Below are 24,487 nucleotides of genomic sequence, written 5' to 3' on the forward strand. Positions count from 1 at the left end.
AAAACAATAAATAAGATATAAACAAGAGAATTCTACATATCCCGTTCACTTGTTTTTGCTTAAGTTAACACAAAAAAAAAACAATTCAAATTAGGTAGAAAAATTATCATATACATGACAGAATAATAAACTATGTTATCATTGATCTGAAATGTTAAAAAATGCAAATGAAAACTCAATACTTAAAAAAATGTTCAATTAGTTACAGCTGTATACACTTGAGCAAACTTTTATCTAAAAATATGTACTCTAAAATTGTTATGTAAATATGTTAGAAAAAAAAAACTAAGACTAAACTATTGTTAGTTTGGCTTTTTTATAATCACCTGTTTAAAACTATGAAAATAAATAATTTGCAAAAAACATCACCTATAGCAATTAGAGAAAATAAATAAACACTAGAGTGCACATGTGAGCAATTTAAAAAACACTAATTTTAAGAGAAATTTATTATTATTGACAAATAAAATATTTAAGCTTTGTTGTAGAAGAAAATCGATTTGTACTAATGTAAAAATTTTAACAATAGATATAACTTAATGTTTTTTCAATACACAACACTTTATACAATTTAACTTAAAAGATATTATAATTAAATAATTACTAAAAGCAATGCTCAAAACTTATATGATTTATAAGGATAAGATTAGTTTAATTATATAGAAATTGCATGTATGTACAAATTAAATACTGTATTTTTCAAATTATAATATAAAAACATGTATACATTAAAGAAACCATAAAAAATAAAAGACTTGTTGTTTTAAAAATAGTTTGAATATTGTCATGTTATTTTTTTTTAAAATCACTTACTATTTTTTTAATTAATAAAAATGTTCTGATTTTTTTATTATAAAAAGCTTTAAATTGAATTACATTTTAAAAATAATGAAATTAAAAGAATTAACATAGTACTGTTATAATTAAGGACCAAATTAAATCGGATTAGGTTATTAAAAAAATAATTAAAAAACATTTCAAGTTATTGAAGTTTTAATACAATACTATCTATGAACAAAAATTGCTTGTTTTATATTTTCAACACAAACATTACTACTTGTAAAATTGTATTCAACACAACAAAAAAGACAGCAACTTCTACTGCAATTAAAAGCAACTTTTGGTTGATTGCAAATCTGAAACTAACTCTGCTTATATCTGCTTTGCTTTTTTTTAGTCCACTAAACATCTTTTTAACCTTACTTTTAACGGATTTGGCTCTTTTAACTTCTTTAAGGTTGTTATCTACCTTTTCTAAAACATGATCAGCAGATGGTTCATTATTTTCATGAGCTTGTTTTGTCGTTTTTTTGTTCAACATGGTGAGATCCTTAGTTATATCAAGTTTAATGAAGAATTCTTAATTAATTTAAATCAACAAAATTGAAAAAAGGTTGAACAACCAAAATGTTTTTTATAACAAAATACGCTAAAAGTTTAAAAATATTGTCAAAATTTTTACAATGATATAAGAGGGTACGACTAAATTAAAACTTTTAAAGTTAACAAACACACACAAGTACTATTTACAAGGTGGCCACAGGTTTTTGAAAGTACACGATTTTGGGTTTATTTTTAGTTTAAAGTAAATAACTATGCTAAGTAGTATAAAAACATTGAAAAAATACTGTAAAGCTACTTTAAATGTATTTTTACTAAAAAAACGTTTGATGATAAAAACTTTTATTCATACATGATATATTTTTCGTGTCAAATCAAAATTTTACTATTAACATGTAAAAACTATTAAAAATTCGAGATCTTATCAAAACATTTTAAATTCCAGGTTTTTCAGTATTCCTGGTTTAGTGGCCAGGCCACCCTGTATTTAAGTAAATATTTTATTTAAATAATCATTCAAAAAATTTAAATAAGTATTTTGAAAACTGATAGACATACAAAAACGTAAACTTTGAAAGTTATTACACTTTTATAATCAGAAAATAATATTTGGTTTTATGCCAAATTTTAAAATAAGTTTTCCACAACAATTACTCAATAGCAAAATAAAAAACAATTAAGGTTGTCTCTTTTTGAAAAAAAAAACAACCGGAGACTATAGGCTAAGTTGAAAAAGCTATTTAAAATAGAAGCATAAATAAATAAATTTATCTCCATTATCAGCTTTAATACTTTAAAAATTCAAAAAATAAATAGTAGAACATTAGTTAATTCAAAAAACATAGTTTATAAAAAATACCAACTTAAAATCCTTGGTAAATCTAAATACAATAACTAAACAGAGAGTAACAAAAATATACAATCTAGACAAATTTTTGGAAATTTCTTTTTACTTTTATGAGTTTTTGAAAAACCTTTATGTTAGCCTGAGTAAGCTAACAAACCTGGTAATCGATGCCAAAGTTTTAAAGTAACATTTGCATTAAAAAGACATAAAATTTGTTGCAGGTTTTGATAAAACAGAAATTTGATTTCAATATTTAAAGCTTAAAAAGATAGCTTACACTTCGTTTTCTAATTAGAATTTTCAACCTAATTAAATAAAACAAACAATTTTTTTAGTTAAACACACTAGACTTTTTACATTTAAAAGAAAAAAACTGCCTCAATAACCATAAAAACAATAAAAGGTGTCGTAAAAATGCAATAAACTTCCCAGTAAAACACATAAATTTTACTTTGGTTGTTAATGTCCTTTTTTGTTTATAAACAAATAGTAAATTAAAAAAAAAAGTTTTCTATTCCATTAAAAAATACCTTTAAGTTTACAAACTGATAAATTTAACATAATAAAGAAGCAAACTAAAAAAAAAAAAAAGAGTACTAATGTTAACATAACTATATAGATATATCATAGTTTTCAAATAGTCACAAAGAACTAGAATCAATTTTTTCGAAAACTATTCAGAATCTATTATCAAAACTAATCAAAGAAAGTTTGGAAAGTAAGTCTTTAAAAAAAATTATATTTCTAAATTAATTAAAGTGTTTAAAAGAGCCACAAGAACCGTATAAAATGAAACAAAACTGACTTTTTCAGGAGATGCATGATAATTACTATCCTTTAAGCTTGAATCTTTATCTGATGGTTTTTCTAATTCACCATTTAAAGAGTTCTGGCTGGTAGCTGCACATCCAATTGCACCTTGAAAAAATTTAGTTGTTGTTGTTAACTAATTTCTTAATACTTGTTTATATTATTATATTTAAATTACTAATATATTAATATATATAAAGTTAAAGTAAAATTTGCAAAAACTCAAAAAGTATGTATATTAGAAAAAAGTTAAAAACACGTATGTAGGTCTTATCACTATTATCTACAAGCCGCTATATCCTTTTAGCAAAACTTAAAATATTTTTTGAGATATGGCTTAAACAAGTGTTAAAATATAGTTATTTTTTAGTAGTTTCAAAATATCTTAAACAATATTAAAAGCTTTGCGTAAAAGAAAAAAATGGGTTGTAGATATTAATAAGACCTTCATATGTATATTTTTATTATTTAAATTGCTTTTTGAGATATAGTCTCTTAAATATTTTTTTAAAGTTGAACTGTCGGAATTTGGATAGTCATGTAACCATGAAAAACGTAATTACAGTTAGTGTTAGGTGATTTAGTACTTGTATATTAAGCAAATATGTTGTGATAAAATCTTTATGAATTGTTACATAATTTGTTTGTAGTAATGAAGCAGCATACAAAAATCAATGAGAGTTTACAGGCCAAATAAAACTGAGAGTATATTCAAAACAAAGTTTGCGATGTAACCGAAAAGTTCAAATCGAAGAAAAAGATTTAAAATCGGAAGGCTCAAATTAGTGCCAAGGATTAAGATAATTAGCGGGTAAAAAACAAAAAACAGCAATTAGCAAAACCTGACGCAAACATTGATGCACGAGTAATTTGCTTTTTTAACACAACAGCGATGAGACGAAAAATCAAATAAACTTCAACTCAAGAAAATAAAAACAAATCATTTTAACGCGCATCAAAAACAACACGATGCAGTGTTTTAGTGCGTGAATAATTACTTATTTATACAATAAACAGTTGATATTGAACAATTTTAAGCTTAAGTTCAAGGAAAAACTGATACATACTTTAGTAACTTGCTTCTTTTTAAATTCAAAGTAATCAAAATGACAGATAAAAACTTAAGGTGTTACAGATAATTAAAAGGAGTGTTGAAGTTCTATTTTTACATTCTCCCGATAAAACACAATGGTATGCATTAAAAGTGAAGAGAAGTAAAACTTTGGCCAGGCAGACTATTTTTACAAAAAACTTTATTTATTTATTTCAAAACACGAAAAAGATTTCAAGCTAGTTAAACCATATATGACCAAATGTCTACATTGTATTAAAATTTCTGTGAAAATAATTAAAGTTAATCTATTAAGCTTTTTCATAATATAAAATTTGAACATATTTTTAAATTAACGGTGGAAAAAATGCAACTTAAAAAAAAAATTGGTATGGGTTGTAAAACTATGTTATAAAATTTAATTGATACTATTTTTATACCATTTCAATTATATTCATACAACTTTAAACTTGAAGGATGCATAAACTAGTATATTCAATACAGTAATTTCATTACGATTGAATGAAAACACAAACAAATAATGAACAATCAATTAAATTCTACCTTCTATAAAAAGAAAAAGTTATAAACATATTTCAGTTTAAAATAAAACTTTAATCAAAACATTTTACTGACCAAAATTAGAAAAAACTTTATGTAGCAAACTTCAAACTGAGAAAAATTTGAAGCAAATCAGTGTAAACTATGAAATGTACTTAAAACTTATGTTTATGATAACATGCAATACTTTCGATTGGAAACTAATTTCACTTTAATAGCTCAATACAATATGCATGAAAAAAGTAGATTTTTAAAAGATTTTTTTTACTTAACTTAAAAATATATTATTAAAGCCATAAGGAAGATCAAAATATTTGTTTCACGAAAATTCAATCAGTTTTTATATAAAGGTTAAAAATACAAATTATAATTTAGTTTTTAAAGAATGTAAAAACTTAAACAAACTCTTCAAATATAGACAACTCTTTAAAGGTTCTGATTGGAACAGTGTTAACAATTCTTTCTATATAAATTCTCTCTAATATTTGAAAAAAGACTAAAATTCTATGTACTTTTCTATTTTTGGAGCTAAAAAATTAAACTTTTAAAACATTTCTTAAAAAATGACATGTTGGAGTTTTGAAAAAACTTAAAAATAAAGTTTTGGTCTAAAAATCCACAAAAATCACCGTTAATGTAAAGAAAATTTTTTTCACTAAAACTTGCAAGTAGCAGTTTGAAAAAATAGTTAACAATAAACTACAAAAATTTGAAGAAGATTTATCTAAAAATGTTGGAAAGATTGATTTTAACTAAATAGTTATTTTTCACCCTTTTTAGTTTGTGAATTATGTAAGGAACCTATTTAAGTCGCGAACTTTGGCCCTTTATATCTCAAAAGGTACTTTAATTTTCAGTAACTTGTTAAGCGAGACAATATCTCTATTAGCTGCGAAAAAACCCTACAAAACAAGATTATTTTGTTAAAAAAACAAAGTTTCCTTTTCCTAAGGCTTTAAGTGTAATAATCAGAAAATAACAGTCAAACTATTACTATATTGATCAAAGTTCTTTTTTATTTAATTATTTTTTAGGCATTTTTAAATGATACTAGACTTCAAGTTTCTGTTTAATTGAAAATTTAAAACTTAGTAGTTTTAAGAATAGACTTATACATCATTCTCAAAACGTTTCGGTACAAAATACATCCAGACATTCTTCAGTCTATAATTTAACGAAAAGCAAAAACTAAATCAATGAAATATATTAAATTTGATAAAATAACAATTAGTGTGTTTAAGACTTAAATAACACACAATTTATTAAAAACAATACGTTTTCCCCTTGCTATAACTACCACAGTCATACGCAGTTCTAAAAACTTAAGTACTTATCAACTATGTGTTTTCTACAAAAAAAATATTAAAACCTTAAAAGTAACTAACAATTTAATAAAAACTAAAACACAATGAAATAAACTAGTACAAGAGGAAATTGAAAGTTTATGTAATAAATAAGAACAGTGCTTTAATTTTTCTATCTCGCATATAAAATCAGGGGATAGTTATTTTTACCGTCAGCTTAAATTATCATTTGCACTTTGTCTAATTCTAAAACATTTAGAATATAGCTAACTGTCATAGTTTAAGTATACACAATATAGTTTATTTTTTAATATTATTCATGAAAATGTTGTTTATATACTAGACCAAACCAAATAGCATGTTAAAATAAAATATCAAGTATGGTAGATCGTATGATGCTATAATATAGATATTAGTTTAATCTTAGACATTATTTATTATTATTTATTAGACAAACATTTTTAATTTTGATAAGTGCTTCAGTCTTAATACAAAATAGTTGATTTTTTTTGATGATGGTTTCATTTTGATAAAACAGTTAAAAATTATAAGTATTTCAAACATTATGAGTAACTTGTTGATATTCTATAAAGTTTTACACTACAGTCGAATTTTATCAATTGATGTTTGTTAATTAGTATTATACATAAGTTCGTTATTTTTAAATACTTTCTGTAACTAATATAAATTATTGTAGTTACACAACATATTTTTTATACATTTGTGTTTATATTTAAAGAAAGAAACGTATTTAAATGTTACTATTGGAAACATTTTTTTCGCATATAACTATACTAGTTATAGTATAAAGAAACGTCTTTAATTTTTTTTGTAAATTTAGTACTTTTCAATTTGTCTTTGTTGTATTCCTACGAGCTTGTATTGTTTATTTTGTTTTTAAGCAAAAGTTGTCAACAGTTAGTATTTTAGATTTTTTATGATTGTGTTTATTAACAAACATTTAATTAGTTGAAAACTACAAGTCTTTGGTATAATATAGAGTAAACTTAACCGTAGAGATAATGTTAAAGCTATTATAGCGATTTTTACTTTTTTAAATGTGAAAATCAACAAATCTCAAAAATATAAATTCTATGTTATTATTATACTATTGTTATTTAACCACTAATTTTACTATGTGTACTGAAAGACTGCATTCATTTTTTTTAAAGAATGATCGTAAGCCATTAAATATATGTTAGCTTTGCTATCTTAATTCTCAACTATTTTAATTACACGTGAATGTGGTAATTCAAAAACTAGAATTTTTATGTAAGTAAATTGCACAATTTGTGTAACATGCAAAACCAAAATACAAAAAACATGTTGTGTTACGAATATGCAAAACTAGATAAAAATTAGTTTAAAAAAACTTCATCAAACAATGTACTCATTGTCGTCAAGTTTTAGATGTTAAAATGACTAGAGAAAAAAATATCACAAAAAATAATTTATTGTAAGAAAAAAAAGCTTTTGTAATCATAAATAATCTAAGCTTTTTGTTCAAGCGCAATCTTCTTCAAGTTTAAAAAACAACATAGTCATACTTCATATTGTTTTTTTTTGGTTATGTATAATACATGGTTTCAATATCCATGATACATGATTATCTTGATTACGAAATCAAGTAGTTGTGCAAAATAAAATATTAAAGAACAATACAAGTATTTATTATATAAAATTACAATTAAACTTTTTACAAAAAACTAAAATTACCGGATGAATGAGCGATATCCTTAATCGACTTGACCGTGTCGTCTTCAACTTCGGTTGCCGAATCCGCGATGGAGTCCTGGTATGTGGGAGGGGGAACAGCAGACAAGTTGTTGCTCGATTCCTCGTCAGTTGAAATTTGAGCATCGAAAGCAGGCGTTCTCGGTTCTGATAGTTGATCTGACGCTACGTCGTTAACAAGCGGCTTCGCGGGCAAGTCATGCTTTTCGACAGCGACTTCTTGACGGGTCAGTGCAGCTTTGGAGTCATCTGTATCTGATAAGCCGTCATTTCGCGGCACGCCACGCTTCAGCACGTTTTGAGGCAAATTGCCAACCATGTCGATAATAGAAAGCGCGTTGCTGTCAACACTGACGTGAGACATTTGGTCATCGTCGACGGTTGCTAACGGTGCAGCGTGCTTCGATATGGGCAAGTCATCTACATCAGAAGGGGTTTCAGCCGGCGGAGGTGGTAGAGATTCAAAATCTGCGGGCGATTCAGTTACATTTTGATGTTCTACTTTTATATCATATGAATTAATGTTAGTATATGAAGTGCTAATTACATTTTTCTCAAGGCTCGTCGTTTCAGGGCCTCGGGTGGTATTATCATGCAATGAATCAGATTCATTTGAATCTGTTATAAGTGGAATGTTATCGTTCGATGGCATGCTTGAGTCGGTTTTTAATAAAGCAGGGTGATCTGTTGGTGGTAAAGGTAAAGGCGGTGGTGAAAATGAATTATTTTGTGCGTTTTTCTGTGTATTTTTATAGTGAATTGACGAAGCAAAATATAAACTATTAGAAGCGCTTTGATTGTGACTGCTTACTTTAACGTCCTTACCTGGTGGTCGTTCTCCAGGAGATTGTTGTGCTGCTGATGCTTTGTTGTTAGACGAAGACTTGGAAGACTGCGAGGATTTGTTTGAAGGTGCAAGACTATGAGCATCGTCAGCAGTCAAAGACTTTTTGCTACTGGAACAGCTGTTTTGTCGACTACGAACGTAAACAAATCGACCTTTTGAAGTACTAGAAACAGTAACTTCACTTGACCTGTTTGGGTTCGAATGAACTGAAACGTCTGACATGCTGTTTCCTGTTGCAACAGTGTTGTTACTGTTCGACATATCGTCTTCACACTGGGAGGATCTAGAATCAGATTGGCAAGCGCGTTCAAGTGAGTATCTTCTTCTACTGGGAAGAGAAGATTGGTTATTTTGATTAGCTACAGCTGGGCTAGGTGAATAGTCATCAGGGCAACTCACTGGAGACTTAATAGTAGAGTTTACCAGTTCGACATTTTGAGTCGTAGCATGAGAAGGATCTGGTTGGTCTTGATTAAAACTTGTCTGCAAATATGGGTAGTTCAGATGCTGTTGAGGGTTGATTTTGTTAAGCTCTGATGCGTAGTTGTACGATGACTGAAAGTAGGGAAATTGAGTGCCAGGGTTTCTTGCTTGTTGTGGCATTATATAAGCTGGTGGCGCCGGTGGTGGCCAAACACCCGTTGCTCCTGCGTAATAGGCACTTAAGTAAGAGAGATACAGCTGATGAGCGATGTCAGCGGGTATGTTTGTGTTCCCAGATAAAGAAGAAGACAATGAAGAAGCGTTCGTTGGAATTGATGACGCAACAGTCGTCTTTTGATGAATTTCAGCGTTTTGTTGGTGGAGAAAATCACGAAACTTTTGAAGCATTTCAGGATTCATTTCAGACTTTATTTGATCATTTAGAATACTTTTGTTTGGTGTTTCACTTTCTTGGACTTCCTTATTTGATTGATCTGGAAGTGAGGTTGTGGCTATACTTGTTTCAGTTGACGCTTTTGACTTCAACCCTACAAGTTTTTCTTTGTACAATTTACTTGAACTATTTCTTGAATTAACAGGATCTCCTTTACTTTCAATTGCAACAGCACTTTCAGAAGGCTCTATTTTTCGAACAGACAAATTATCACCTGATTGTGATTTACTTTCACTGGAAACCTTATTTCTTGACTTAATCGGTTTTACAGAGCTAGAGCGTTTTTTTACAGTATCAGATTTTTCTTTGTTATGTTGTACTTCAGCGTTCTTAATTTGGCCTAATTTATTGTTTCGACTTCTGGGCAAAGATTGAGAACGACTAATTTTGTTAGAACTAGTTGATCTTCTACGACTTCGGGAGCTAGTTTTGGAAGAATTACTACCATCGTTGCTTCTTTTTATTTTATCTAAATTCCTTTGAGCCTTACTGGAAGAGCTAGAAGACCTTCCCAGTGAGTCATATGAAGGAGGAACACTGTTCTTTAAAGAATTAGCTCCAACATCTGTATCTTGGTCATTTGAATCTGTATGACCCATCGCTTCTCTGTGTTTTCGTCTTTGTGATTCGGAACCTCTAGGCACAGATAGTTTGGAAGTAGAAGCAGACGATCTATTGGAATTGTGAATTCTTCTCTTTGACGGCTGTCGAAGCGGTGATTCACTTTCCGAGTCGTTTCCATTCATAACCTGTGTACACGAATTGTAAGTTATTAAACTTCTTAAATTGCTTTGGAAAACCTTAAACATTTAATCAGATGCTTATTCTTTACATACGACGAATATTAACATACTTTATCGCACCGCTTAAATAAATAAAACTATAAATTTATAACATATTTCATGGCTTTTAGAAATGTAAAAATTTCTTGAAATTAAAATAATAATTTTTATTACGGGTTATTTACAACTAAGACTTCATAACCGGTAAAATCAAATAAAGGTATATATGAAGTAATAAAAGCATTTATAACCTATTTAAAAACTACAAAAAAATCTTATAGATTTATAATACAGTTTGAAACTTGGAAGTACTTTATAATTTTTTTTGTTTGTATTTGAAGTATTATATGCTGTAAAATTTCCAAAAACAATTATCCTATTACTATTAAAAATTAGCTAATTATATTATATATATCGTGTTATAAGTTTTTAATAAAACTTTTAAAGCTTAGACTAAGGTATTAAAACAATCTTTCTCTGTTAAAGCAAAATTTTCCATTTAATAAATGTTATATACTTGTTTTTCAATATATAGAATTAGTCTAAAGTTGTTGAAATGACTTAAATTAAAAGCCGTAGGATGATTTTAAAAATAAATCTTAAAAACATAACTTGAAAACTTTTAATTAGCTGATAAAGAAAGCTTCACTATTAATAGTTTTTTATTAAGTAGGAGTGTACTTTCTTTTTTGATAAAATAGGAGTATTCTATGTTTTCATATCATTTTTATATTCATAAAAATGTTATGTTACTATGTTTTATAGTCTAATAAAATCAAAGCACTTTAAAATTGCCAACTATCTATTTTTTTAAATTTTGGCTTAAAGTAGTGATAAAAAAAGGACGGTAAAAGCATGTAATATTAAAGTGACCAAAACAAAAAGCAAACTGTTTATATAAAGTTAATTGATCTACAAACTTCTCCAATCAGATTAATACCTAAAAATATTTTTATAGTGTTTTAATATTTAATACATTAACAATAACTAAGCTAAAAGAATGCAACAATGTATCAAAATACATTCCTAGAAATCAGTATTTGTGTTTAAGCTTAAAATTACAAAAAACAAATCACAACGTCTAATACAGTTATATGCATGCAGCAGCAAAAATTCCAAATGCTGCTTGGGTTTGCAGAAAAAAAGAAAAGAGCATGAAAATCGATCAACTTATCACTTTTTTCTAAACTCAACAACAGCTCATGCACAGGTGCAAGTATTTTATACGAATGGAAATTTTTAGAGCCATCATAAGATTTATTTAATGGAAATTTCTTAAATATAACTCGTATCAAAACAAGCATAAAATTTTATGAACATTTTTAGGTTTTTAGAAACAAGTTTATAATCATATAAATTTATTGAATAGCAATAAAACTTTAAACGACCAGTAAGTATTAAGAAACAATTATGTTTCATGTCAACAAGTCTTTTAGTAATTATTTTTTATTTAACTACAGAGATATACATGAGTCATGTTGTTTTTATTTGATAAAAATCTTACTCATTTAAGAATTAAAAAATTCTTTACGAGCCTAAACTTACAAAATTTTATTTAAGTATTAAAAACATGAGGTTCTTATAAATAGTAAAAATTTCATATTATAAGTTATTATAGATTTAAGCAAAAGTTATTAAAAAAAATTTAAATTTATTTTCTTATAGAAACGTTTACAAAGGTAAACAATTAAAAAACTGATTTTAAACCCTGTAATACTAAAATTAAGGTAATTTATTTTATTAAAAAAAAAACTTATTCTAAACACTTCAATATATGATTTATTAAGCAATCAATATTTATTTCAATGCTTAGAAGGTAGTTTTTTACACTTATTTTAATACCATGTCGTAAAAATTTATAATAAAAGAAAAACTTACAACTAAAAATAAAATCTACCTTCAAAAATATTTGATTTTACAGCATAGTGGATCTTTGCTACTGCATAGTTATCTATTGCTTACGTGCCCCCAAGATATTGGCCTTACAGAAGTCTTAACTTTATATTCAACAAATTATATATTTGTGGAAAAGTTAATATTGATTGAAGTATAAAGAGATTAAGTACTATTATTATTTTAAAATAAAACAAAATGAATGTATCATCAAAACAAATGATTAGTAAAAACAATTAAGTAGTTGAATTTTTTATATTTTAAATTTAGGTCACACCAAATTAATTTTATTACCAGGGTTGTCATTACTTAAGACGAAAAAACTCAGTCTGAATGACCAAAATATCGCCTGAGTTACGTCAAACTAGCCTGAGTGTATTTAAAAATTGAATACTTAAAAAGTCACAACATTAACAAAAGTAGTTAAAATCTTGAAAATATATAACTTCAAGTAAAAAGAGTTCATCTTAAATTATTTTTTGTAAAATAATAAACTAGCCTAAGTGTATGGCAACCCTGTACTATTTCTAGTTGTTTAGTCTATAAACAGTAGGTTAAACTGTTCACAATAAAACTAGAGCTTTGTATTTTAAAAATGCAGATAACCTTTCCTTCAAGATCTAATCCTTTCGTTTTTCGATCAAATGAGTTCTGGAAGTGACTACTATTACCTTTTTCATAATTGTCATCAGAACTTACTCTGTGTAAGTAGAATTTGATTATTACTAAAAAAATATTCTTACAAGTAAAATAATAAATAATTTGCAAATTTAATCAGCACAAAATCTACAAAAAAAAAGTGGATTTAGTAGTATAAAAAGTTATGTATAAACTACAGTGTTTTTAAAGTTCATTTAGGAATATATTACAATAATCATATATATTACCTTAAAAAATGTTGATAAATTTCTTTGCACATACAACAAAAAAATTCAAGGTCACAAAAGAATGATGTAATTTTACAGTAAGTTTTAGAAACGATTCAAGCTTAAAGAAATAAAGTTTTCTACACTACGTAAACTGTAAATGAAAAAGAATGTTTTTTTATTCAACTGGTATAAAAGTATTTTTTGTTTTGTTTATTAACAGTTTTCAAATGACCTTTATTAAACGCTTATTGAAATTCTGCTTAATTATTATTATAATCAACTGTTTAATAATAAAATTTACTACTACAAAAAATGTTTCAAGTTTGAAAAATTATAACATTTTAAATCAACTTTAGTATAAACTAATATATAAAAAAAGATAAATAGCAGTGCTTCAATAACTTAAAAGGTAAAAATACTCAAAACTTAACAGATATTTTCCGTAAATATAATCTAGTATACACACTAAAGGTGCAATTTAGTATATATTATGCAACTTTTCTCATAATAGTACAATAACTATATTTTCTAGTTTTAAAGAGTTCAAAAATCTTCAACATGATATTTATTAATAAACAAGAACAAGTTTGTCTATTTCATGATAAAAGCTAAACCAATAATGATTTGTTACAACGATTTTGAATACACTCTGTAACCAGAAAACTAAATTTTAAATATTCGCCGAAAAATATGAAGTAATATAAATTAAAAGCATATTTGACATATCGAAAACTTAAGCTTTAAGTTTAATATGGGCTTATTTCAAAAGGCGTTAACTGTCTGTATTGAAAGTTTGTCTTTGTAATAAAACACATATATGAACATTACAATACATACAAGGTCTTAAAATTTTCATACTTGTACACTCTGCGTAAGCAAAAAAAAAAAACAATGTTTTTTTTTGTAACAAAATTGGATAACTCAACAACTTTATAGCTTCGAAAAGTCGCAGAATGTGTATGACACCATGGTTGATACTAACCGTAGAAAAAAAAGTACTTCTTTATAACACAGTGAGTTAGCCTGAGGCGGTGGCAATCATGATATATTTTCTAATTACTAATAATTTTCAATCAGGTTCGCCTAGCTATTTGATTTTTTTTAAGGTTTTTTGCATTTCTTCCAGGTTTTTCAAATATAAGTTTTCTTGTGTATTTGTAGAACAAAATTAAATTTAAGATTAACTGTCTCAAACAGTGTAAAGATGTCGAAAAGATACTGTAATGCTACTTTAAATGTGTTTTGTAATAAATAAAGTTATAACATATACAAAAATAATACGTTTCTTATGGAAGAGTTTTCGAGTTTAATAAATATTTCATCATTATCCATGTGAAAACTGTTTAAAATTTGAGGTTTTTTAATATTCTTAGTTCAAAATTCCAGGTTTGTCCAGGTTTTATGGCAACCCTGTTTAATAATAAAATTTTATTCAGTAACATAAGTTTATAAGTCGTAATCTTACCATAAAACAATAGTTGCATCAATTTGTCAACAAAGATGTTAGTCAGTGTTAGAAATTAAAGATGGACCTAGTAAAATATCTTTGAAATATAGTACTGAAATGACATAAGTTGTGATAGATGCTGGAAATATACTTTTACATATTTAATATGACATCTTTTTGACTCTTTTTAACTAAACATTTTCATTTAAACAATGCTAGCCCTATATAAGTACTGTTAAAACTTATTAATGTATATAACAAACTTAAACATTTGAAGAAAAAGTAATACATAGTATATGGATCACAGTAAATTTTATTGACTACACATAGTAATCATTAATTTTATATAAGTTACTTTATAATCTATATACTATATCTTTAGTTATATTTTAAACTAACAAATACAATTATACACTATATAATTATAAGTCATACTTATATGAAAAATAAAATAAATTAAAATTTGTATACTATAAAAAAAAATTCATAAATTCAAAAGTTAAACCATGTATGTAAACTTAAATTTCAATTAAAACTAAAAAATTAAGAGTTGATTACAAAATGGTAAAATATTGTAATAAATATTTATCAAACTTTATAATTGACAAAAGAAGGAAGCATAATTCGGATATTCTTATCTTTTCACCTGTCAAATTAGTTACACCTTTCATTGATCAATGCGTCATAAAAAAGCACTTGCAGTGCAAAAATATTTTTTCGGGGTTAAAGATAAATTTATTTTATGTGTTTAATTAAATTTGAAGCACTTTTTTATACCTATACAGTATAAATAAAAAGCCGAAAAACTTTTATTTGCAGTCAACTGTAAACTTTTGAAAATGAAACATAATATATAAATAAGTCTACTACTTTTTAAGTAAAAAATAGATATTCTTTAAAGATGATGTTATGCAAAAAAAAAAATAGAATGCTAGTATAGTTAAAACTTGATAACTTTTGCTCTAGTAGATTTTTTAAATTTTATTTAAATGAAATATAATTCTGTCTAAAATTATTTTTATTAAAAATTTTGATTTTTTTTCTACTTCTAGTTCTTGGTCGAATATGGAGTTGCAACTTTTTAAAGCAAAAATAGCTTGAGTCATCACAAACTAGCTATAGTTGTTTAAAACTAGCCTAACTAAAAGTTTTTTTTTCAATCTATTAAGTTGTAGCCGAAAAACTATATTCTTAACAAATTCTTTAAGACTAAAATTTTACCAGTAAATGATAAGACAAATCTAACAGAACCTACTAAATAAAAAATTTTACTAAAAATAATTAAAACAATAACAAACTTAAAGCTTACAAAAAGAAACTTAAAAAAGCCGGAGCTATGGAAAAATAAAAACTATTCTATCGTTTCAATATATTTAAAAAAAAACTATCTCACAAAATATTTCTATTGTTAACAATTTTTCGATTAATTTTTAGTTTAAAACAATAACCTAAACCGAGTAAAGTACTTTAAAGTTAAAAATTAAAAGTTTAGGTATTTTTTGTATGCAGCATAAATAACTATAATAATAACTAATTTTGTAACCAAATAGTTATAAAGTACAATAGTTATTTCTAAAAAACTTTTATATAAATGTGTAACTTATTTATAACTCATAGATTAAGTTATACCATAATGTAACAGTACCATGTTAAATAGGGTAAATCAAGTCTTTAAACAGTTATACAAGAAATTCATTAACAATAACTTGATCATGACATTAAAAACTTTTTGTTTGTATAATCTTTTAGGTAAAAATGATATAAAAACCTGGTTAAAGACTGCAAAATATTTAAAAACAATAATAGCTATATAAATTTATATTTAAGAAAATACAAACTTAATGCTGTACAAAGAACTACAGTTTCACAAATTAAATAAAAAACGAAAATACAATTAGTACAAACAACAAAATGTAAACTCAAAAGTCACAAATACCTTTTTTATCAAAACCTTAACCTTTTTCTAACATGTAAAAGTACTTAAAAATAATTAAAATTAAACAAGATATTTTAATTTATATGGTTAGTTTTTAATGTTAATCATCTAAATTCGCTCAAAACATTTAACATCTTTAAAAAATTCAGACGTATAACTTTTTAAAAAACAACCAGTGATAAAAGGTATCTTAAACACTACGCAACTTAAAGATTTATTAAATAGTTGAATAACTCACTTAAATAAAACAAACCATATTGTATAGTTATCAAAACAAAGCTAACTAAGCTATACTAATAGTAGTGATAAAAAACAGTAATAGTTTCTAAATAGCTATAAGCAAAAAGCTCTAATTACATAGTGAAAACTTTTCAATCTGCTTCAATAGTAGCAGCATATTTTCATTTGAACCTTGACTTAGTTTTAAACCACTTTAGCTGTGTACAATTAGACTTCTTTTCAGCCAAAAATAATTTAATTTATTCAGATTTTAGATAAAATACATTTACTTCATAAAAACTTTTAATTTTTAGCTACTTAAAAGCCGCTAATACAATCTTTTTCAGAACTAATATTTCTTTTTTTATTATATTTATTCGGAACTTGTGTCCATATATATGTATTTTTATATAATTAACTTAAATTAACTTCAAATTAAAATTCAGAAGGTATTAAAGCCATAAGGGGGGGGGGGGGGGGTTAAACACTTTTTTTCAAAAATTAACTTTGGCTTTTATATGAAAGCTTTAAGTACAAACTACAAGCTAGTTTTTATAGAATTCAAAAATATCATTTAACTTTTGAGATATTTTAAAGTAAAAAGTTTACGATACAAACGTATGGACCACAAATTTCTTAGGGTCAATTTTCTCAGAAATTTTCAAATCACTAAAATTCTATCTTCTCCTTCATTTTTTGAGCAATCTTCTTCAAATTTTTAGGAAATGTTCCTTATATTAAAAGAAAAAAACGTTAATTTGAAAAAATAAAAATTTTATGAAAAAAAAATTTTTTTTTTTTTTTTTCAAAAAATATATATTTTCACTTAATTTTTTTTAAATTCAAAAGTAACGTTTTTTTTTTGTAATTGTATAAAGATTAGACTGTGAAAGTTTGAAGAAGATTGCTTAAAAATGTAGGAGATATATTTTAAATAAAATAGTCTTTTTTCGCTGTTTTAGTTTTCCCTTCCCATAGGAAACCTACTATGCTGCGCGACTTTGACTGGTCATAGCTCAAAAAATAATTTGAATTTTTTAAAACGATAAAAAGCATCTTAAAGCTTAGAATAAACTCTTTAATATGAGCAACTTATAAAAAACATAGCTTACCCCCAACATGGCCTTAAAATATCTGTTAAGGGTTTAGGGGTACAAAATCGTCTTTAAAAAAATTTTGATCTTTGTTTTCTCATAGAAACTAAGCTATTAGTTGTTTTTACCGTTTACAAAATTTAAAGTAACTTTTGAGATATAATTGACCAAAATTAGACACTTTATAAGCTCTTAATGGAAGAAGCTAATAAAAAAGTAAATTCAGAGTATTTCACTAAAAATATACCTTCCACTTTATTTTTTTTAGCAATTGTTTTAAAACTTTTTCCGTTTATGGCCATAGAGCAGTGGTTCCCAACCTTTTTAATGCCCCGCACCCCTAAAGTCTATTAATTTGATTTCGCACCCCTAACACTATATGCTATAATTATTTATTGATTAACTATCATTCCACTTCCTTATCTTTGACATGATTGAGTACTAATTAGACAAACTGTTTTCTATGAAAAATAAAAAAGTTAATTACTAAGAATTTATTTTTTAATAAAATTTATACAAAAACAATGCTTCAGTCTATGACTTTGTCATTTAGATTTTTAAGATTTGAAAAAGTATTAGAAGTGAAGAAAAAGCACTAGAAAAGTAATAAATATTAGGCTTAAACTTAAAACTAAACTTTTTATACATTTTGTTATGAATATATGTAGTTAAAAAATAAAAATCAGCTGTTCTAAGTTAAGCTTATGTAATCTTTTATTTTCAAAATTACTAGCAGCTAGGAGTTTTCAAAATAATAAAGGTTTGAGTTAAGATTTTAAAAAATTAAAAGATGTTTAGTCTTAAGTTGTCAAAAGATATGTATAAAAGCAAATACAAAAAACAAATTTGTATGCTTACAACATAAATAGAAAAAAGTAGATTGAAAAAAGTAAACAGTTTAAGTTCAAAAAAGGAATGAATAGAAATAAAGTTGATGTATTGAACACTTTTGCTGATTTATAAAAATTGGTTTCACTAAAGCTAAAAACAAGTTTTATAAAATGGTATAACACACAGTAATTGCTGAGAATTTTACAACTTACTGATGTTAAATCTTTAAGCACCACTTTGTGCACAACTAAGCTTAAAAAAGATTACATTATAAATGTAATATACTTAACAGCTAATAAAAAACCTGCTGAAGATACTAACTTTTATGTAAATGTTTCGATTAAAATAGATGCTAGCTCATAAACTGTTTTAAAAAATTAATGGCCAGTTAAGAAAATAAAACATTTAAAGAATAAATGATTAAAATTAAAGGTGTAAAACTCTAAGAAAACTTTACTGAAATTTTAATTATAAACTAACAGCTATTAATAAAAATATTAAAATGAATTTACTTCTAGAAAAGCGCTCTTGCTCTATGACGTATTAATAAAATTTATTTATTCAGAAAATTAGCGCCAACTTCTTTTTATATCAAATTGTACTTTTTAACTTTATCAGAGAGTGAAAATCTCCTTATTTATCTTACAAAAATGAAAAGCCATCTCGCACCCCCTGGAATGCTGCCTCGCACCCCCAAGGGGTGCGAGCACCCCTGGTTGGGAACCCCTGCCATAGAGGAACCAACATTTTTATTTTACAAAAAAAACAACATTGGCTCTTATATGAAGGCTTTCAGTATAAACTAATAGTCGGTTTTTAAAAAATTAAAAACTTTATTTAATTTACAAGATAGTGTAATTATTGTAAAAAGTACCGAATACAAATGTAAGGACCCAAAAATTTTCAGGGTCAGTTTTCTCGGAAATTAAAAAAATATTAAAAATTTGTTTTTTCTTTTATTTTTTGAGCTAGAGACCTTAAACTTTCACGAAACATTCTTTTTATTGTTTAAAATAATTTCAGTGTTGAGATTTTTAGAATATTTAAAAATATATTTTTTTTATAAAAAAATAAACAAAATATGTAGATATTTTTTTTTATAAAACTTTTATTTTTCAATAAACAGCTTCTTAAACAATTATCTTAATATTAAAAACGAAATTTCCTGAAAGTTTATAGTAGACTGCTTTAAAAATGAAGGAGGAAATATATTACTATTAATTTTCTTTTGACTCTTAAAAAATTTGAAAACTTTAAAAAAAACCGGTTATATCTCAAAAGATAATTAAATTTTTTTTATTCTATAAAAGCATTTTATAATATATAACTCAACCTTTAAAATAAGAGCCAACGTTAATTTTGTAAAACTATGGCATTTTCATATTTTGTTTTAAAATGATTAATCAAGTTGTAAGAAGCTTTAAACCAGGGTTTCCCAAACTTTTTCGCAAATGGCCCCCTTTAAAGAGTTTGAAAAAGCAATGGCCCCCTTCAACCTTCAACACATAGGTTACTCATAAACTACGATAAAATACACAATAGACCTTTTTTTGCTCTTCATCTGCAACTCAAGAATATCTAGTGTAAGTTTCTAAACTACCATAAAATACACATAAGACCTTTTTTTTTGCTCTTCATCTGCAACTCAAGAATATCTAGTGTAAGTTTCTAAACTACCATAAAATACACATAAGACCTTTTTTTTTCTCTTCATCTGCAACTCAAGCATATCTAGTGTAAGTTTCAAGTTATGGCCTCATGGCCCCCCTCTTCCCCCTTTGCTGCTCATGGCCCCCTGAGTATCTGTCATGGCCCACTTTGGGAAACCCTGCTTTAAACTAATACTTAAAATATAGTTAAAACGGTTAATGACAGTTCAAGTTCTTGTAAAAAAAATTAAGGAGTTGTAGCTAAAAACATAACTTTATTGACAAGTATATAAGTTTTGGCTGGATGCACAAAAGCTGCGATTATTTAGAATTATTATGACTTATCTTTTTACATGGTTTATTTTGCAACTTAAATCTATGTTCATGCTTACGAACAAATTTAGTATTTTGTATAGTATACTTAAAAATAAAACCTGTTTTTTGTTGATCCTCTCTTTGAACTCCTTGGTGAACTTGGCTCAGAAACGCGACCTTTTCTGTTTTTACCATAGCCATCCTCATTTCTTCCTACACTGGGCTTTCTCCTCATGGACGATCCTCTAGATCTTCTCCTACCACCATCAGTTGTACTGTATCCTCTTGCTTCGGAGTAATCAACGTCAATGTACTCATTGTTGTCCTCATAATCTGTGTTTGAATGCCTGCTCGGGCGAACCGGTGAGGGATTCGAAGATCTAGACCTTCTTTGTTTTCTGCTAGAAGGTCTTCGCGAGACATTGCTGTTATCATTTATGACTGGGCGCTTTGCCGGTCTGTAGTTAAATTTATATTAAATTTTTAAAATTTATTTTACTATGAATAATCTGCTTACTTAGAACATTTAAATAAAAAATTACATTAATATATAGTTGAAGCCATAGCGGAGTCAGGTTTTAAAATAAACATTGGCTTTTATATGAAAGTATAAAAAAAGTTTAGTATAAACTTTAAGCCATTTTGTATAGATATAAAAATTTAAATTTGTTTTTAAAGATATAAAGGGAAACTTTTACTTTAGTAAGTTTAGTAATACGTAATTACCACAAGCTTTTCATTGACAAATGTCTATTAAACTACCTACTATTCATTAAGTCTAAAAATTTATTTTTAATTTTTTTAAGGGGTAAAAATTTCTGGTATCAGAAACAAACTTTTCAAAATTATATTAACTTGTAAAAACAAGATAGACCTCCCATATGGCCTTAAATTATTAACTACAGATACTACATTTTAAAATTAAATTACTACATTTTAAAATCATTTAATAAAATTCTTATTTACTTAGTTGACAAAACAAACTGTACTTTTTATGTTATTATTTATTTAAAACTGATTTAGAAAAATAAAAGTAATTACAATTGAACGTTACAAACATATAAACATATTCACAAGACAACATAAACAGTACAAGGCAAAAACTGACTGGAATTAATAAATTAATAAATTAATATCATCAATTTTATCAATACTTAGCATTTTTAACAACTAATTTAATTGTTTTGGTTGTTGAACAGTTTACAAATTCAGAATACTTTTTTTTCTTAACAGGTTTCAATAAGTAAAATTGATAAAAATTATAACATTTTTAGAAGCTTTAATTATGTAGAAAAGTATAACACAACAATAAGTTAAAAAATAGGTAGTGCTATACAAGTGTATTTTATAGGCATTAGTTAATACAGAACATGGTGCTTATTACGTGTGTGAAGCTGTTTGAACATTTTTTACAAGAAACATTTTTTGACTCTACAGTCTACGATCAAGACATAAACACAACAGAAAAGATAAAACAGCACTACAAATTCACGTTTTGTGGTTGTTACAAATAAAACGACAAACGACATAGGCTGGTATTTAGTGTGGGTGCTTTACAGCAACTAACTGCCGTAACAATGAAGGATTCTGTGAAGAATCGGGTTTGTACGCGTTGTTTTGATCACGGTAAAAAGCGCCGTTATCTGAAGAAGAATAGGGGTAAGATGAACGGTTAAGTCCTTTACGCTGTCCCGAACTGTATTCATAAATTGAATGACAACCGCTTGGTCCAGGATGCAATGGTTCTATTTGGTAGTGTGAACTTTCTTTTCTATTAAATATTCATAAAAAAGGCGGTGTTGTAGATAAATTAATGTAAAACTCTTTCCAGATTGCTTTATAAACAATTATGAAGTTTCATTGACAACAACTGTATATAAACGTATAAAGACTAATTTTGAAAGAAAAGAAAATAAGAGATACATGAATTATGCATCGCTAAGTTATTTGAATGTTTGTTGGTGAGCGCAACTTAAGTACTCATAGAGTTTAAATACAACTTTGAAATACAAAAAATAAATTCGAAACCTGCCAGTCTTATAATACTATCATGAGTATTCAAAAAAAACTTAAATAATAAAAGTAAACATGCTGTTCAACAAAACTTAGTATAAAAAGTACTTCAATTTTAACAATTTGTGGAAAAAATTTTATAAGTATACCTTATTTAAATTTTTTTTATATTCAAATTCTTAAATACAACTATTTTAGTTTTATGTTTTTTTTTGATTCTTAAAAATAAACGAGTTAAGTCAAAATTAACTATATTTAAAAACTACTAAAACTTTTAATAATGAACCATGGTCTTATTTTATATTTAATAAGTTAAAAACTAAAACCAAAAAAATATGTAACTTTACGAAAATTAAATTAATGTATTTTCAAAATTTAATAAAATAATTAAACCTCTTTTATTACTTTGAATTAAAAAAAACTTAAATATGACTGCAAAAAAAAAATATAAAATGTATTTACGATAATTTATTTTTTTAATGTTAGTAACTTTTTCCGTAATACTATAAACTTTTTAAATTCGTAAGAATTTGTATTTGTAGTAGTAGTAGGAAGTTTACAATCAAGTTTACTAGACACATATTTTTAATTTAAAAAAAAAGAATAAAAAAAGAAGTGATTTTATAAAAGCATGAAGGTTAAGTAAATATATCAATATTAGGCAAGTAGCTTTCTGGTGTGACTAACCAGGGACATAGCTTGAACCAACATACAACCTAAAAAAATGACTAGTATACTATTTAACAATTTTTTTTCTGTTTAAAAAAATATCAATTATAATCCTAGATAGCTAAAATTATTTTTGATTAAAAATATAAATGATAATTACAATTAAAAATTTAAAGCAGTGCAGATTCGTTCAAGCTATGCCCCTGATGCAAAAAAAAGTCATAATTTTTTATAGTGCATAACCCTACAAATCAAGTTTTCTTAAAGTTAAACTATTCTAATAAGACATAACTTAGAGTATTAACAGAGTAGACAACTTCAACACTTTATTCTATTTACTGGGTCAATTCTATAAAAATATAGCACCTCGTGAATCAATTTAAAAAATTGTATATTAATATTTCAAGAAGACTATTTTATTGTATGAGAACATAAATATTACCTTTATTTTCTACATCAACTATTAGTAAGTTAGAATTGTTCAAAAAATAATTATATGCAAATGACAACTCCAAAAATGAAGATGATTTAAAATATTGAACAATATCAAAGAAAAATAAGATGTTGATTATTTATCATGGATATTTTGTTATGCATGAAAACTAAACATTTTAAACAGAATTGTTACGTTTTATTGATTTTCTACTTTTTACAAAACAAAACTGTACAGACATTTTAAATCTGAAATTTGTTTTAAATTATTATCAAGGTTTATTATTAACAAAAAAAAAAGTTTTCTAAGCTCTTTTTGTTCATAACAAATTTTTTAACAAAACTATAGCTTCAGTAATTCGACAGAGTTATCAAAATGAAGTTTCTGATAATCTTTTTCAACAAATATTGAAAATCCTAGTTGGAAAGAAAAACTTATGCGATAAAGTAAAAGCTCTGAACTTTTATTGCTTCAAATATAATTTTATTCAAAAAATCTTTATTAACAAAAAAAGTTAAAAACTAAACTTATGAAAAACTTGAACAAACTAAACATTACACTAAGTTATCTTATTTAACTTTTAATATATCGAGTGAAATATAAAGCTTTTGACTCTAACTCAAAAAAATATAGTTTTTAACTCGATAAAATTAAAAGAAAACATTTCCAAAAATTTTTAAGTTATTTTTTCCAAAACCAAGTTTTATACAAAGGTATCATTCAATTATAAAACAACGTTTAATAAAAAAGAATCTATTTTAATACGTATTGTTTTGCAACTGGTGAACCCTTTTTGCTAACTAGTTTTTCAATAACTTGTAAAACAATAAAAATATATTAATTAATAAATTAGAAAAATAAAAAATAAACTTGATTGCGATATTTTAAATCTTGAGTATTTAGAACATGATATATAAAAAAAACTTTTAAATATTTTTTTTAGTTTTTTTCCTGTCATATTTTAT

General features: G+C 25.8%; 1 protein-coding gene across 4 annotated transcripts in view; it reads right to left on the reverse strand.

Moving 5' to 3' along the window:
- The window catches only part of LOC145832747 (uncharacterized), a 41,667-nt gene that overhangs the window by 10,703 nt on the left and 6,477 nt on the right, over positions 1-24,487 (reverse strand). For 2 of the 4 annotated variants that reach the window (XM_082940082.1, XM_082940081.1), the window contains exons 3-7: positions 20,527-20,865; positions 12,654-12,747; positions 8,474-10,121; positions 7,631-8,116; positions 2,994-3,106 (exon numbers count right to left, since the gene is read on the reverse strand). In XM_082940082.1, coding sequence (XP_082796208.1) covers positions 2,994-3,106; positions 7,631-8,116; positions 8,474-10,121; positions 12,654-12,747; positions 20,527-20,865 — 2,680 coding nt within the window. The remainder of the gene's footprint in view (positions 1-2,993; positions 3,107-7,630; positions 8,117-8,473; positions 10,122-12,653; positions 12,748-20,526; positions 20,866-24,487) is intronic. The other 2 variants (XM_082940084.1, XM_082940083.1) reach the window with 1 other exon arrangement.

This window comes from Thalia democratica, chromosome 3, assembly GCF_965202585.1.
Source record: "Thalia democratica chromosome 3, ktThaDemo2.hap1.1, whole genome shotgun sequence".
Taxonomy (NCBI): Eukaryota; Metazoa; Chordata; class Thaliacea; order Salpida; family Salpidae; genus Thalia; species Thalia democratica.